Source organism: Myotis myotis, unplaced genomic scaffold, assembly GCF_014108235.1.
Source record: "Myotis myotis isolate mMyoMyo1 unplaced genomic scaffold, mMyoMyo1.p scaffold_m19_p_10, whole genome shotgun sequence".
Lineage (NCBI taxonomy): Eukaryota > Metazoa > Chordata > Mammalia > Chiroptera > Vespertilionidae > Myotis > Myotis myotis.
In genome coordinates this window covers 35,682,239-35,700,106 of record NW_023416314.1, presented here as the reverse complement: position 1 = coordinate 35,700,106, position 17,868 = coordinate 35,682,239, and the positions used below count along the sequence as shown (strand labels likewise).

The window sequence follows — 17,868 nt, the reverse complement described above, 5'->3', positions numbered from 1 at the left end:
AAACAAAACAGAAACAAACTCATGGGTACAGGGAACAAATGGATGGTTGCCAGATGGGAGGGGGGTTGGAGGGCTGATAATAAAGGTAAAGGAATTAAGAAATACAAACTGCCAGTTTTAAAAATAGTCCCAGGGATGTAGAGTACAGCAGAGGGACTACAGTCAATAGTATTGTAATAGCTATGTATGGTATCAGATGGGAACTAGACTTACTTTGTACATTATGTGAATGTCTAAGTACTAAGTTGTACGCCTGAAACTTAATAGTTAATTTTATATGTCAATTGCAGTTAAAATCCTAAAGAAGAATGAAAACATACTGAACTAGTGAGAGCAGTTATATATGTCTTGTGTGAAAAGAATCTTGACTTCTCAGAGATAAAGAAATCAGTGAGTAAATGAAAGAAATAAAAAAAGCTACTACTCATCCACATCTATTTCTTTTTGTCCATTATACTACTGGCCAATGATTTTAAGCAGGATGGCAGACTGGTAAATGAAAGGGTTTTCAATTGCCCACAAGTAAAAAAAACTGGTAAATTTTAAATGACCTTCACAGGCAGGCTGACAATGCCTGGAACTTATTAGGAGCTCAAAAAACGATTGCTGAATAAAGAATTAAAATAAGAGCCTTTGTGAAGTGTATAGAACATGAATCATTTCTTATGAAAAATGTAGTTTTTAAAGACCTTGAGAAAGAATATACTCACATGTATACTTTTCTATTTTAATTTATCTTTTAAAATATGACATATCCAAAAATATTAACTGGGGGTTGCATTTGCGCAAAGGATATCTCAGAATCTTTATTAATCTCTTCAAATTTCTTCAGTTCACCAATTCATAGATATATAAGAAAAGCAAATGGAGTACTAGACTAAAAATCTACTTATTTTAGTCACAATGTAAGTAATGAAGCTGGTAGGACAGGAATTAGAGAAGTTTGAATTTCTACCTATGTCTTTTTAAGTATTATTATTGACAAATTTTCAGGTTCTGGTCATGGTCTCTCCACATAACCCTTATTAAATGTAAAACAAACCCTCAGATGAAAAATATCAGAGAGCAATATATCCCCTAAGATGGGAAGCACAACTTACTTCAACTTGAAAGAGCTCTCCAGCCCCCTCACAGTCATTGGATGTGATTATTGGAGTATGAATATGCACAAAGCCACTGTCCTGCAAGAAAGAGAAAAGCCACTCTTTTCAGTATATTTGTATTTGAAAAAATTCCAAGAACACAGATCATACTATTAAAATAGCATTAAGAGAATGCCATATCAAATTCCTCCCTAACTCCCCAAATAAAACTACTGAAATATCAAGCTGTTTTTACTATGAATAGAAGCACAAATAATTTTCAATTAAAAAATGAGTTAGACGTTATCTAGTCCAATTTCCTAATTTCAAAGATAAGGAAATTGAAGTCCAGAAAGATTTAATGAATTGCCAAGTCACACAGCTAGCCAGTGGCAACCCAGGACTGGAACCTTGGTCTTCAAGGTCTCCCTCTGGTACTATTTCTTCTTCCACTTTTTGAAACTACTGGTAATGATTTCACACACACACACTAACCCACTCAAGGTTAATGTATAATAATGTTGCCCACATTGCTAAAGGAATACAAAGTGATCAATGTAAAGTTCAATTATTTTGCAATGAGATCCTAAATTGTAACAAACCACTGAAAAGGAGAAAAATTAAGGTTGACAAATAGGGACTAAAAAAATGAACAGCAAACAAGGCAGAAATGATTTTTAGGAAGTCTGTCATTAAATTGATGGCACAGAGAGCTGTACACAGCACAGGCAGTGCACTTCCTTTGCCTCAAGGAAGATTCTGAGCAGCAAATCCATCCATTACTGAGGCGCCCAATTGAAATTTTTCCGCTCCAAAGTCTGAGACTATTTCCATTAGTGAACCACAAAAGCTGATGCTAGTAGGTCTGAAATAACCCAACAACTTCAAGGTTAAGCTTCTTTCATTTTTGACTATGGATATAGGCAAAAGGTTACATTCAGCATAAACAGTGCAGGGTGGAGATGGAGGTAACTAAAGGGGACTTAGGCTGCAAAGGCAGAATAGTATGTGTTTCATGGAAAAGTTGTGGTCTTGAAACCAACACAATAAATTCATATAATACACTTCTAACCTCTGCTAAATTTTGCCTATCACTGGTGGAATATAAAATGTCTCAGGCTGTTACCAGAGACCTCCCAAGTTTGCCCCGCTCCTTCATAAAAAGGTTAAAGTATTCTGGCTAACATACAAAGTATGGAGTTAACAACTTGCCTTATGATGCAGAAAGATTAAATATTCAAACTCTAAATTAGGAGTTTTAGAAAGTACTCAAATATGTACTTAATCTGGGAGCAACATGCCTAGAGGTGCTGCAGGGCACATTATAGAGAACGAATGAAAAATAATCAATAACAACATTACTGCATAAAATTTTTATCTATCAGGAGCCAAGAATTATGGACATGAATCATTTATTCCACACAAATGCAGGCAACTACAAGCATGAGCTCAGTAAACAAAGAAAGGAAATGAAAAATCCAAAGGAAATGAGGGTGGGGAAGAGGGAGGAGAAAATTTAACGGTTAAATATAATCACCAAAGTTAGAACTGGTCAACTGCCACAAGAAACAACACTGTAAATCTTACGAAAATAACTGTATGAGGTTTTTTTTTTAAAAAAAAATCACTTGAGTACTGGGAATTATTCTTAATACTTAATTAATGCTAAACTTTTCAAAAGGTGTCACCTAACCTTTTAAGGCTTAATGCTGTAGCAAGGCTTATCGTATCAAAGTCTGTAACATTACCGCCAAAAGCTATAAAGGGTACAAAGGAAGAATAATAAAGCATTGAGAATAAAGTCCAAAAATGAAAAAGGAGATAGGGAAGCAGAAAGATAAAATGGAAAATAAACAGCAAGGAGTGAAGGAGCCTTGCCAGGAGCTGCTCCAACGAGGGTCCAGTGTGAGATACTGACTCTCCCACAGCAGAGTGGTGCCTACTTGAAGGTATGAAGGCCAGACAAGGAACCAAAAATAAAAGCACTTTCATCCAATTTTTCAGATTGCACCCATTACCTCTAAATACCTAAATATTTTGAAAGATACACATTGTAGAACCAACTATGTTATAAGGCACTGAGCATTTGAAAATGACAGGTAATGATTTCACACACACATTGGTATACTAAGGCCCACAGACACCACTCAATGACTCATGGACTATATTTTTTTTTCACACACCCCAAAATAAGTATCCTTATTTATCAGAATGAACAACAACAAAATATGGCAACCAATGCTAGTTACAAGCACACCACTGGCAACTAAAAGTAAAAGTAAAAGGAGAAAAAAAATCCACAGAAAGCAATCACAGGAATTCAAAGACACAGTAGTCAGGTCATTCAACACAGGGGCAAGGAATACTCCTCCACACTGGGCAGGCTTTGAAAGCACTGCCATTCAGAAGAGGGAAAAATCTGATGCTCAAAGGAAGACCCTTGACTCATCAAGAAAGGGCAAGCGTTTTCTGGCTCAATTTAGGAAGCCAGGGAAGTATGCAACCCACTGGAGGAGAATAACCACTGCTATTTAGAAAAATTGGTGCCTCAAGAGATAATCCTGTTATTTGAGAAACTCGGTTCTTCTAAATAACTCATTTCTTGAGGATTCTAGATAGCCAAGTTTTAGTACACAGCAAATGTGTCAATTTTATGAGAAAACCAAGTTATACACAAAATACTTTTGATATTCAACCCCAAATAAATAACTCTAGATGCTTAAAGTACCCTAATTAAAAGGTACCACTCAAGTTTATTTTTTCCTATATTTTTAGATTTGAAATTTATTAAGATTTTACATTTTAAGCTTTTTAAAAAAATATATTTTATTGATTTTTTACAGAGAGGAAGGGAAAGGGATAGAGAGTTAGAAACATCGATGGGAGAGAAACATCAATCAGCTGCCTCCTGCACACCTCCCACTGGGGATGTGCCAGCAACCAAGGTACATGCCCTTGACCGGAATCGAACCTGGGACCCTTCAGTCCGCAGGCCGACACTCTATCTACTGAGCCAAACCGGTTAGGGCTACATTTTAAGCTTTAACATCTTTTTTGGGAGCCTAAACTAACAACTCACAGAAATAGTACTAAATATTAGAAAACATACAACGATTATTTAATATGACTATTGCTCTCCTGTGATTTCTTTAAACAATTCAATCCCCATTGTCTCACGAACAATGGGTAACATTATAGGAGTTGGTATCAGGATTATATTTTTCAGATCTTTACAATAAGTACCTACTTTATAGCTATTACCAGCAGTGCTAAAATTTCTTTTCAACTACTTAAAGTATCTTTTTTAAATTTTATTTTGCTCATTTTTTTACTTCAGATTTTTTTCTAGCTTCTTCACTTATTTTTAAATTGCTTACATTTTTGCAAAAGCTTCAGTAAAGAAATTATATATAAAGTAGGTAAAGCCCACTTGTCAATGGACTGCCAATACCACCACCTAGTGGCCAAAATCTATAAAACTTTCAGAATTAAAATGGTCCAACTTTACCAGCTGTTAAAGCCATAGGAGTGGAAAACATTTTAAAATCTGAACCAATTTTCTGTTCTGTGGTTCAAGGACTACTGAAAAACTATATGGCAGTTGTATAAGAAAGTTTATGAGAATATATGTAAATGCCTCCTTTCAAACTAGAATGGGATGATATTGTATAATGTGATTTATTTTCCTTTATTCAAAAGTACAGTATATGCTTTAAAGTCATGATGCTCCTTAGCTTTTTTTTTTAAACCAGAAACCAACTTTGAAGGAGCTTATTAAAGTGCAAGGACTCTCCTGGCATGCTACAATACGTCAAGGCCTGAATTTGGATACAAGGAAGGGTATGCTATTAAACAACCCCTGCAAATTAGCTGGATCTGAAGAAGTGGCATAAGAAGAGTTCCAAAGCGCATGGAATAGCTTAGCTTTATCTTCTGGATCACTCCTTGCCTTTTGCCCGCCCCCCCCACCCCCCACCCCCCCACCCCCCGCCCCAATTCACAGGGGAAGGGTCCCTTCACCTCAGCAATTTACCAAAGACATTTCACTGTGGCTTTCCCCAGTGGGGGAAATGGCAGAAAGGCAAAACCAAACTAGACAAAATGTCTTTTAAGTCATTAGATCAATCTACTTGATCAACATCAGTAACTCAAAATCTGCGCTAACTATATATATAAAATATGTCTATGACCAGGATGGAGAAACGGGCCAGATTTACTCTCCTACCTGAAAAACCAAAAAGACAAAAACAAAACAAAAAAATCCTACAAGAAAACCACATGAAAGAATGGTTTTCGAGACACTGAATATCAGACAACAAAGGACAGTGATTTCTGAGAGATGGAAACAAGCACAGTGAACCCCACCAGCAGCCCCGCTTACTATCTTGAGGTTTTCCAGGCCATGGCAGGGAGAGGGGTTAATAAAGTGGAGCCCAGCAGACTCCCTGAGAGTCTCAGGAGACAAAAGTGGCTAAAATTCAAGACAGAGTACCAGAGAGGAGAGAGTTGTGCAGAGAACTCCAGAGATGTGTAGAGGCTCACCTGGAGTATCAGGTACAGGAATGATAAAGCAAATGCTCGATAGGGAAACCATCCAAGGCCAGAGAAAGAACTACCCAAAAAGATGAGAGGAAACAGTACCTAGTGTTCACGTGTGGCTGAAAACTGTGTCTGAAACCACAAGCCAGATTGGAAAAGCTCGTAATTCCCATGGCATTAGGTAGAGACCCAGAAAAGCTTTGCCTCTGTGGTGGGGAGTAATTAGTCCTAAACTGAGAACTTCTCCAGTTAAAACCAAAACCCAAAGCATCAAACAGTTTTCAAATAACCGCATACTAGAATAAAGGGTAAGAAACTTGAAGTTTACAATGTCTAACACCTAACCAAAGATTTGCAGATATGCAAAGAGGCAGGGAAACATAATCCATAATGAGATTAACAAATCAAAATTGACTCATAACTGACAGATATGTTAAAATCAGAAGAATAGGGCATAAAAACAGTCCTTTTACTGCATTGTATATGTTCAAAACTATATTGAATATGTTTAAAAGTTAAGTAGAGAAATGGAAGATATATATTTTTTAAAGGGTCCAAATCAAACATCTAGATATGAAACCTACAATGTGTGAGATAAAAACACAGGATAGAAATAACAAATTAGGTGTTGTAGAAGGAAAGATAAATAAACTTGAAGGCACAGCAATACAAATCATCCTAAAGAAACACACAAAGAAAAAAAGAATTTTAAAAAAGGAAAGAAAAGAACATCAGTGAGCTCTGGATATATCATCGAAGGGTCTAATATTTGGGTAGCTGAAGTCCCTAAAGGAGAAAAGAAACATAAAAAATTTTGAAAATATAATGGCTGAAAACTTTGTTGAAAATAAAAAAGAATTGATCCAAGAAATTCAACAACATCAAACACCAGAAACATAAAGAAAACTGCACCAAGGCACATCATAATCAAATTGCTCAGAACCAGTGACAAAGAAAAATTTTTAAATCAACCCCCCAAAAAAGGACCATGTGAGTAAAGGGTATGGTCAGGATAATATTCCAGTGTTACCATTATTCAATTTCATTACAAGGCAGACCACTGAGAAGCAAAACATCTTACCTTAAAGAAAGAATGAATAGCAGCTGTGGCCTCACTGCGAACCCTCAGTATAGAACCCAGGGCATTAGTTCTACATCGAAGATGAGGAAATTGTCTCAGATACTCCAGAGGAGGTCTGTCTTTATATTTTAAAGGGAAATCCTGCCAATAAATGGGGAAAAAAAATATTAGAAGCTATAAAAAGATAGTTTCCACGGCATTTTCAAAATAGTAGTGCTTTAGAACAAAACTAAGATGTTTTCCTTCTTTATTTCTTAATATAACTGAATATAGACCTCATTCATTCCAAGTAGAATGGTGGTGGGGTGGAATCAGGGAGATGAGGCTTTGAATTCTACTCTACTACTTATTAGCTGTGGAACCATGGGCAAATCACTAATGTCACCGATGCTAATCTGTTATTTACCAAATTTCTATCTGTTAGCTATCAACCACTACTTACAATTAGAGAGATTAGGATATAAATATGCAAAAGAATCTATTTTGGCACACAGGAGTTTATAATATTGTAGATATAAAGATATTAAGTACACACTGCTGGTATTTATTTAATTTTAAAATCACCCAAATGTCTTGAAAGTCCGCAATCATTCATAATCAATTGACACAGTTTAAGCACTGTTTACCAACAGGCACTGCTATCTAAGTATATGAGGAAGGGTCAACAGCTTTCTGTCATCTGGCAGAGTAGTGTATATTTACAAAACTTCTAAAGAAAATTATGATTTACCTAGAAGTATTTCCACTCCTACCCATACTCATAAGATTAAGACAGAAACAAATGTTCAGATCAAAACTACAGTTTCAACAAAGAAGCTGAGTAAGAGAGCTACACTGGTAGCCTATTAGACTTGTCTATTCCTTTTCGGCCTTGTGCACATATTAATTTACACTGTATAGAAATCAGCACCACAGTTACTACATTAACTACATTATATGACCACATTAAGAGAAATCTGGGGGCTGTTAGGGGTTCAGAATTCCTTAATATCTGAATACTTAAAAATGACCCAAAAATGAAGGGAAGGAGAAGGTGAAGGCATCAACACCCGCAGAAGACAAGGGAGAACAATTTAAGAATAGTAAAGCATATGGTAAAATGTTAATAGCCATTAAAATTTTAACAGCCATTAAAATGTCCCCCTAAAAAAGGAAAAACAAAAATTGTTATTATTTCCATTCCTCTCTGAGTTCCAAATTACTTCCAGAGTTTCTTTGTTCAGCCCAAGCATTACAATACTCTAGCACTGTCCAGTAGAATTTTTTATGATAAATAGAAATGTTCTGTATCTGTGCTACCCAGTATGGTGGCCACTAGTTGCATGTGACTACCGAGCACTTGAAATGTGACTAATGACCCTGAGGAATGGACTCTTTTATTTAATTTTATTTAATATTAAACAGCCACAGGTAGCTAATGGCTACTGTATTAGATGTAACGATTCTAGATAAGAATGTGGTCTGCCCTGGTAGGTCTCTGTCATTGGGCATGCTTGTAAAAGTGGCAAGTTTCAACTGTGACAAGCACCACAAAGATGCACAGACTAATATTTAGCTCTCACTTATCAGGCTCAGCCATCTACATATATACTTTTTGCTACTCTCCCTACATACCTTAAGCTCTACTGCCTGTTTCAATTACCTGGAAAGTCACAATCAAAACACATTCTAAGTACCTTCTTCCCAATAATCACACTTAAAACAAATTGCTAATGTTTTTAATTAAGCCCAAACAGCCTCCATAAAAGTGTCAGAAAACATACCTTGGGATCACAATTTCCAACAACTTCAATTTTTTCTGCCTTCAGTTCCACATTTTGCCTTTTGGATGGACTTTTTACCAGCTGCCCTTGAACTTCCACAGAACATCCAAAATTTAGTTCTCTATAATAACAAAACACAGCATAAACTAGATAGCATTATACCCAACCCGAATTATGATATAAACCTTGCTATCAAAATATTAAAATATTTAATGACATATAAGGGTAAATATTCCATTTTACCCTTAATTAGATTAAAAACTGCAGGTAGTTAAGAGAGACTGAAGTAAAGGAGAGGTGGGGGATATTGTCACATGAAGATGCTAGAGGAGGAAAGGCCCATGCTTGAAGGATCTCGATTCTGAGTATATGAACTTGAGCCTCCACGCTATGTGAAGCAGATGTGTTTAGAAAGGTCACACAGGGTGCAATGTGAACACTGGACTGGGGAATGGGAGCAGATGACATGGGAAAAAAGAATCAAAGGACTCACTTGAAGAAACAACTCACCTACTCTCTAAGTTTGAATCTGCTACAACCTGAAGGCTTTCCAAAGATGACCCATCATTTACATGCAGGAACAAGACTTCCTTCTGGGATCGGACTGAACGAACCCATCCCTAATGAAGAGAAATATTTCTTTCTAAATGTGAGTTTAAAGCATGTTAACATTTTACATTTTCGTTACACATACCCATAGAAAACTAAATGAATGCAGGGGAAAATGTCCTCATAATCCTGCCTTAACAAATCAGTTGCTTTTAGTTCACTCATATCTATCCATCTATATAAAAGCCTAAGTGACCGGTATGACCAGTCGCATGAACGACTGGTCACTATGACGACGCACTGACCACCAGGGGGCAGATGCTCAATGCAGGAGCTGCCCCCTGGAGATCAGTGTGCTTCCACAGCCAAACTCCCACAGCTGGCCAACCTCCCACAGTCCTTCCCCCCTGGCTGGCCGGCCCCGATCAGCCCCGACTGGCCCGATCAGCAGCCAGGCCTAGGGACCCCACCAGTGCACGAATTCGTGCACCGGGCCTCTAGTGCATATATAAAATTGATCTGGTTCTTATCACAGTAAGATAGAGCTTTGGCATGCCACCTTTTGTTTCCTTTTGTTAATAAAGCTCATCATTCTGAATACATGCCTGACATTCCATTAGGTTGAGAGCCTAATTCACATAACCAATCCCCCCAATATTTGCTATTTCACATATTTTCTCCTGTTCCTATGCCCCCTTAACTGGGTTATGAATAATAGGGCACTTATTTTTGTCTCTTTTTCCTTTTATATCAAATTCCAAGAAGGGAAATTATGTAGTTATAGACTAGAAGCATCTTTATGGGATTTTTTTTTCCCTTTACAAAATACCACACAACGCATTCTCAAGAAACTTCTCCGTATGAACACATTAAGTAGCACACAAATTTTCAGACACTCTGAATTTAAATGACAGGTTGGTTTGAATACAAATGAAATGTCTTCAGGTAGGCCAATTAACATTGAAAACAGCTCTCTCACCAATCACATTTAGCTTAACTTTACCTAGCAGAAAAGTTAAGGGGGAATATTCCTCCAGTAGTCATTGAGTAATTGTGAAACAATTGATAGTGTTTGATTAACTATCAAACAAGCCTGGGAAAAGCAAGATGATCCTATTTAGAAAAACTGTGCAATCATGTACCACTTAACGACAGAGATATATTCTGAGAACTGCATTGTTAGGCAACTTGTTTATTGTAAGAACATCATAGACTGCACTTAAATCTAGACAATATAGCTACTAAACACCTACATGTTATTGCACAAAACAACAGGAGATTAAATCAAGCACAAAAGAAAATGATGCAATCAAGAGATTTGGTAGATGGAAGATGTATGAGGCTGCGGCAGGTGTAACATGACAACAAACTTTTTATAAGTAGAAAAAGTATTCTACAGCAAACTTTTTATAAGTAGAAAAAGTATACTCTAAAATAACAATAAAAGTATAGCATAGTAAATACATAAACCAGTAGCATATTCGTTTATCATCCTTAGAAGTATGCACATAACTATATGTGTTATACTTTTATACAACTGGCAGCACAGTAGGTTTGTTGACACCAGCATCACCACAGACACAGGAGCAATGGGTTGCCTTACGACTGTTATCAGGTTACCAAGTCTCTAGGTCAGTGGCCAGCAAACTGCAGCTTGCAAGCCTCATGCAGCTCTCTGGCCCCTTGAGTGTGGCTCTTCCACAAAATACCAACTTCTGCGCATGGGCCATGAAGTTTCAATCGCACTGTACGTGCATGCCCGCATGTGGTATTTTGTGGAAGAGCCACACTCAAGGGGCCAAAGAGCCGCATGTGGCTCACGAGCCGCAATTTGCCGACCACTGCTCTAGGTGATAGGAATTTTTCAACTCCATTATAATCTTACTAGAGGCTCAGTGCACAGATTTGTGCACTGGTAGAGTCTCTCAGCCTGCCTACAGGGATCAGGTTGAAACCGGCTCTCCAACACCCCCCGAGATGTCCTGGATTACGAGGGCACAGGCCAGGCTGAGGGACCCCACCGGTGCACAATAAGGGCCAGGGAGGGACCATAGGAGGACTCCAGGGCATGTCCAGCCCGTCTTGCCCAGTCCCGATCAGCCAGACCTCTGCAGTAAGCTAACTTACCCCCTGGTGTGCATCACAGCAACTATTCGAACCAGAGGCTCAGTGCACGGATTTGTGCACCATTGGGGTCCCTTGGCGTCCCTGGCCAAAACCAGCAGTCCAACACCACGTGCTGCTCCTGCTCATCCCGGCCCCGCTGAACCTGCCACCGTCACCAGTTGATAGGCTCGCTGCCGCTCTGCTGCTCTCTCTGTGTGACTGTCCTAGGGTGATATCAGCGTGCCTATGACCGAGAAGCAGCTGCAGGCTCCTGCTAGTCAGTCCTCATCCTGGTTCCAGTCCGGATGGGGGAGGGGCGTGCAGGGGGTGTGTCTACGGGAGAGGCTTGTGCTGCCTCAACTGAGCTTGCCAGCCGTGAGCCCTGCACCTGGTGCACATCAGTCAGCTGAGTGGCACTCCCACTGTGAGAGCGCACTGACCACCAGGGGGCAGCTCCTGCATTCCCTCTGGTGGTCGGTGCACATCATAGTGACCAGGCCACTAGTCGACAGTTCACATAGGCTTTTATATATATAGATGGGACCATGCCTTTTATGTGATCTGTCATTGATGAGAACATTATTATGTGGGGAATGACTGTACTGACCCTTACTTTCTGTGTCCCTACCATACCCTATAGACAAAGAGCCTTCCTTGACCCCCTCACACAGTTAAGGACTTCCCTTGCTGTTTTCTCCAAGTTCATTATTTATGCCACTAATATCTATCATATTGCTGTAATTACTTGTTTTAGCCATCATACCAGGACTGTCCAACAAAAATATAATGTGAGCCACATAAGTAATTTTACATTTTCGTAATGGTCACATTAAAAGTAAAAAGAAACAGTCCAGCCAGTGTGGTTCAGTGGTTGAGTGTCCACCTATGAACAGGAGGTCACTTTCAATTCCTGGGCAGGGCACATGCCCAGGTTTCAGGTTCAATCCCCAGTGGGGGGCATAGAGGAGGCAACCGACAGATGATTCTCATCATTGATGTTTCTCTCTTTCTTCCTCCCCCTTCCTCTCTGAAATCAATAAAAATGTATTTAAAACAAAATAAAAAGAAACATGAAATTAATTTAATAACCCCCCCTTTCTTTACTGCTTCCTCTGCAAACTCAGTTATTCTACTGACTTAGGCTTTTAGAAACAAAAGTTAGAAAGGAAGCCTTGCATCTACTGCTTTCTGATTTGCTCTCTAGCTCCTTCAAAGAAAAAATACCCATCCACCTACTTAAATGGGGGAGGGAGGGAGATGGGAGGAGAATAAATCCACCATATGTACGTATTGCCAGATGTTTTCTAACCAAACATATACAGTATTCTTCTTCTACTTGCTTCATCCTCAACCCAGATAAATTAGGCTAGATTGCCCCCTCCCCATTATTTCATTCATTGTAACTATGAGCCAGGCTCAGGAAGAGGGAGCACAGCTTAGAGTTTAAGAGCCTGAGCTCATCAGGCAAACTGTGTTCAAACCTCAGGTTTGCACCTGAAATGAATTTTAATACTTTACTTAACCCATTATGCCCACATTAACAATATGTAATCAATACAAAAATACTTTGCATTCTTTTTTGTTCTTCAAAATTGGCATTTATTTACAGCACCTCTCATTTCAGACTAGTGACATTCTAAGTGCTCAGTAGTAGAGCAAGTGTCAGGCGGCTACTACACTAGGTTGCACAGCACTAAAATGAAAGCCTCTAACCTAGGCACTAAGTCCTTTTCACCGTCGAGACCTTTTTAGGCTAGCACATAAAAGGTATCATTAATGTATGTATGTCAAATTAATAGGTGAATTCAAGAAAAGATTTTGATTTGGATCATGGAAAGAATATGAAACCCAAAGAAACGCAGAGGGGTAGACTGCTCAAATTGCTAAAAAACCAAGCCCATGCGAGGACAACAAAAGTAATTGTATCACTGCATTTCAGCCACCAGATACGCAAACCACCCTGCTTGGCCTGCTCCTATAAGAGGAAATCTAGGTGCAGCTGCTGCAAATATTATTAGCAAGGGAAATAATAGCTAACATTTACTGACTAGATCTCACTCAAGGACTCTTACTACCTTCATTTTTATAAGAGGAAACTGAGGTGTAGGCCACCTAAGTGATATGCCCATTAGATTTAAATCTAGGAGGCTTGACTCCACAACTCTTTCAAGCTGCTACACTCCACTTTTTCCTAATTGCATTCGATATGCAAAGCCTCGCTTTAGATACTGAGATGGCTACACGTCGAATTAAAGGTATGGTAGTTGGACAAATATTCACGGTCAGCCAGGCGGGAAGACCAGGACAGGTAAGATGTGCTTTCTGGTCTCAAGGAGCTAGCTCAACACAACCACCATACAAGTGTGGGTGTTCATTGCCAGGGCAAAGGCGAAAGGGGCTCCTTCGTTTATTTCGCTGTATGACTAACAAGTTTACAGGTAATGCCCTGGTACCGAGGGAGCAGAGTTCCCGCGCTTTACAGGCACCGCAACAGTTTTTGGGGAGAGTAATGGTAGCCAATGAGAGGAGAAAAGTGTGAACGCACAGGATTGCCTGCCTGCATTTTCTAACTTCCCCTGCTGGTCGCTCTGACCCGACAGTACCAGGCAAGCCTAGATGTGGAGGTGCCATATAAGTCACTAAAAAGAGAAACACACACACACACACACACCATCATCCCCTTCCCATTCACCAACCTGAACCTTAACGCGCTCCCCACTCGCGGTCTGGACCCTGAGAGCGTCCCGCACGCTCAGTTTGGCCGAAGGCTTGGGGCTCGGGCAGGGAGCAGAGGAACAGGAGCGCAGGGCTCGCAGCAGGCACCGGGCCCCGAGCATCGCGGGTGGCCAGGCCCTCCCTCCTCGGCACCAGCCCGGATCCTAGCGGGTTCGGACCCTGCCTGCGGGGACCCTCCCGGCTCAGCCACTCCCCAGTTGCGGGCTGCAGCCCGGCCCTCAGGGGCTCCGAAGCTCCCAGGTGGCTCCCTTCCCCTTCGGCGGCTGCAGCTCCGCCCCCAAAGAACCTGTCCAGGGTCCCTCTCCCCGAGGGGGCGGGGCGGAGACAACACAGTGAGCGGCGCGAGCCCAAAGGAAACCACGTGCCGCAGACGGGACGCCCCACGGTCCCGCGTGGTTCCTAAACCTACGCCTGACCCCCAGCCAAACGCGAGCAACAGCCGCCATACGTCACTACGCCAACGCTAGCGTCATCACGCTACGAGGAGGCTGGGAGAGAGCATGCGTACTCGCGACTCCAGCTTAAAGAAGAGGCGGAGCGAAGGAAGGGGCGGGACCAGGAGATGAGATGGGGCGGGGCTAAGGCCTTAAAGTCATAGGGGCTAATGGCTGAAGGAACAACGGAGCCCAATGGGGCGGGGTCTGAGAGTCTTAATTTCTAAAGTTTGCAGGCGATGAGGAGGAACAGTGAGAGGCAAGGAGTGACTGATGAAGGGGGAAAGCGTTCAGGAGACTTAGTTGGTGAGAGCATTAGCCTGAGGTTATCAGTCGTTCCTAAATCTGAGCACAGATATAGACAAGACATAACCCCTGCTCGATCCCAGTTGTGTGGGATTAAAGAGACAGGTGCCTAAAAGGGGGATCAGTCCCCTGGCAGAGCCTAAGTGTGGGATGCCAGGCGTGGCTGAAGAAGGTAGCCCTCTCACAAGGAAGAGCAACTGAAGAGACTGTGAACATCACGGGAGCGAGCAGGCACACAGCGTGAAGACGCTGGAGAGAGCCTGCTGGGATGTTCGCATTGCCTGCCAGAATCTTCAAGTCTCTCTTTTTTTACCCCAACAGTTATCTGCATTGGTTTGACCTGGAAACATTGACCCTTTTGTTTATTAGGCTACCTTTAAAATGTATCCCAAAATATATATTTTCCCTATAACTCAGTGAAAAGGTTTCTAATTAAAAGAAGTAAAGGCTAGTTACTTAAATTTGCCACTACTATTCGGCCCATTTTACACATAAGGGAACTTAGGCACAGAAGAGTTAAATGACTTGCTCAAAGGTATACATCCTGTAAGTGTGAGATTTAAACTCCCAAATCCTGGCTTCATGTGCTAAACTAGCATGCTATGCAGTGTCTCCAAGTGGGAAATAAAATCACGGTCCCTTCTATCAAGGAGCTCATGGTCTAGAGATGGAGACTGGCAAGATACGATTGCAACATGAAATTAATGCACATAAATGGACCCAAGTGCCATAGTGGCCTAAAGAGGAAATAATTCAGCCAAGTTTTTGAGGAGGATCAGAATTTAGCCGGTGTGAGAGTAAGAAAGAGTATTACATGCCAGAAGGCAAACAGAACAGGGTGCCAGGATGATTAACAGCCCAGAAGAACTGAAAAATTGTTCTCAAGGGAGACTGGAAAATATTTCCCATGAAAATACTACCACAGTTGTTGGGCCCTTTTTGAACCTTGAGAAAAGAAATATGGGACTTCCAGCCAAACGCCTTCAGAATTATGTAGTTATGGGCTTTAAAACACAATATGCCTTCAACCTATTGGTGACAGAATCTGGGGAATGGGACAACCTGGGGGGCACAGCAATGATGTATTTCCCAGTTCACATCTCTTTGAATCCACCTACCTTGTTCAGGGATCAAAAGTAGTGACCAGTTGGTTTACTTCCTACAAGAGCATGTGTCTATGTCAAATCATATCATCTTATTTTTATTTTCAAGTTTGGAATGGCATGTCCCTTTTAGATTCATCACCTTTCAGACAATAAGCAAGAGTGATCTTTCCAAAATTAATATAGTAGCATGTCAATAATAATATAGACTGCTATACGCCAAGAATTCTTTACATGTTAACTTATTTAAACTTTACAAAAGCCCTCTGAAGCAGGGTAGGCATCCCCATCCCCATTTTCCAAAGGAGAAACTGAAGCTCAGAGAATTTTCAACAGCTTGTACTGTTGTACTGGAAGCCTGGCACCAGAGTCCATTTCCTTACCCACTGTTACTGCAGCGATTAAATAACCTCCAATTGCTCCCTCTACTACACAAAGAGGACTTGCCTATCAGGCTCTCTAAGATCCAGGAAGCTCCCTGAGGTATCCTTGTTGTGAGGTACAGAAGTGAAACAGCCTTATTGTTACCTTAAATATATGTATTTATATGTATACATATATATGTATACATATATATTGATTTCAGAGAGAGAAACATCAATGATGAGAGAGAATCATTGATTGGTTGCCTCCTGCACGCCCCCACACTGGGGATTGAGCCCGAAACCCCGGGCATACGCCCTGATCGGGAATTGAACTACGACCTCCTGGTTCTTAGGTAGACACTCAACCACTGAGCCATGCGGGCAGGGCCTGGTTGTTACCTTTTGATACTGCAGGTCTGTGGAGTGGACACTTCCAGCATTACTGGCCAGCTTTCGGGGAAGGTTTTAATCTGGCGGGGCATGACAGGTTTCAGCGTAACATGCAAAAACTCAGTGCTTCGAAAAGGTAGGTATTACTCTGATACCCCATGTGGTCATGGAGTACATATAACACAGTGTTCAGGGTTTTCATTACGCTTGAATTTACTCAATTAGTGTTGGATAAGAAAAAGTGTCTTAGTGTTTTTAGAGATTCTGTGCTTTTTATTCCCTTCCCCCCCCCCCACCTCAAAATTCCATTTCACCCACAACCCCCATCATGTTCAACAGCACAGGGGAAAGGAGCATCTGCCTGGCAATCAAAGTCCTGGTCCAGATCTCATTTGCATGACTCACTAGCTGTGGAATCTTTGGAAGTAACTTAAACTCTAGATTTCCACCACAGGGCTGTCGACAGTATTACCTGAAATGTTTTGTGAATTTTGTGATAGAGAAATGTGCGTGTTGTATCTGACTGAACACTCCCCATCCTTCGTGAGTTTTGTTTTAGAGTTAGGGAGTCCCCCTTAATTTTATCAGTCAACTCGATGGAAATCCCAACGTAGAAGGCTCAAGATTAATTTCATCTATTTTGGGTATATTTCTTTTAGGCAGAGTCCTTCCGTGTGTATAGGAATCCCCCCAGCAGAGCTTGTTAAAATGCAAATTCCTGGGTCTCCCACCTGATGATGCTGACTCGCTTTGAGAAACACCACTTGCTTCGTAGTTGGATCTGAAGTTTCTTCCTTTTGCTTTCAGGAGGCCCTCACTTTGAGACTTGAACTTTTCTTTTTTAATATGTATTTATTGATTTTAGAGGGAGAGGAAGGGAGAGGGATAGAGAGATAGGAACATCAATGAGAGAGAAACATCAATCAGCTGCCTCCTGCACAACCCCCACTGAGCATGTGCCCCCACCAACAGGGAATCAAACAGGGAATTCTTGGTTCATGGGTCAACACTCAACCACTGAACTACACCGGTCGGGCCTGAACTTCTTTTCTTACATTATACTAGAGGCCCAATGTATGAAATATGTGCAAGAGTAGGCCTTCCTTCCCCTGGCTGCCGGCACCGGCTTCCCTCCGGCACCTGGGACCCGGGCTTCCCTTGCAGCCCCAGCTTTGTCCAGAAGGTTGTCTAGAAGGATGTCCGGTCTAATTAGCATATTACACTTTTATTATTATAGATTCCTTGGTTGATTCTTGTATGTGCCCTAACGGGGGGCAGCGGGTGGAACCGGCAACCTTGGCATATCAAGATGATGCTCTAATCAACTGAGCTACCCAGTCAGGGCTCCTGAGCATCTTTCAGTGTTTGTTTTCATTGGGTTTTCTTCTTTGGTAAGTTGATTAAGTCTTTTGCC

At 41.0% G+C, this 17,868-nt stretch overlaps 1 protein-coding gene across 2 annotated transcripts in view; it reads right to left on the bottom strand.

Annotated features, from left to right (window-relative positions):
• Nucleotides 1-14,268, bottom strand: part of NARS2 (asparaginyl-tRNA synthetase 2, mitochondrial) — a 114,966-nt gene extending 100,698 nt beyond the window's left edge. Inside the window, exons 1-5 of one of the 2 annotated variants that reach the window (XM_036324848.1) lie at nucleotides 13,817-14,268; nucleotides 8,976-9,085; nucleotides 8,466-8,586; nucleotides 6,703-6,843; nucleotides 1,101-1,181 (exon numbers count right to left, since the gene is read on the bottom strand). In XM_036324848.1, coding sequence (XP_036180741.1) covers nucleotides 1,101-1,181; nucleotides 6,703-6,843; nucleotides 8,466-8,586; nucleotides 8,976-9,085; nucleotides 13,817-13,957 — 594 coding nt within the window. In that variant the 5' untranslated portion in view covers nucleotides 13,958-14,268. Of the gene's footprint in view, nucleotides 1-1,100; nucleotides 1,182-6,702; nucleotides 6,844-8,465; nucleotides 8,587-8,975; nucleotides 9,086-13,816 lie in introns of those variants that run through there. The other variant, XM_036324849.1, reaches the window with a different exon arrangement.
• Between the last annotated feature and the right edge of the window lie 3,600 nt (nucleotides 14,269-17,868).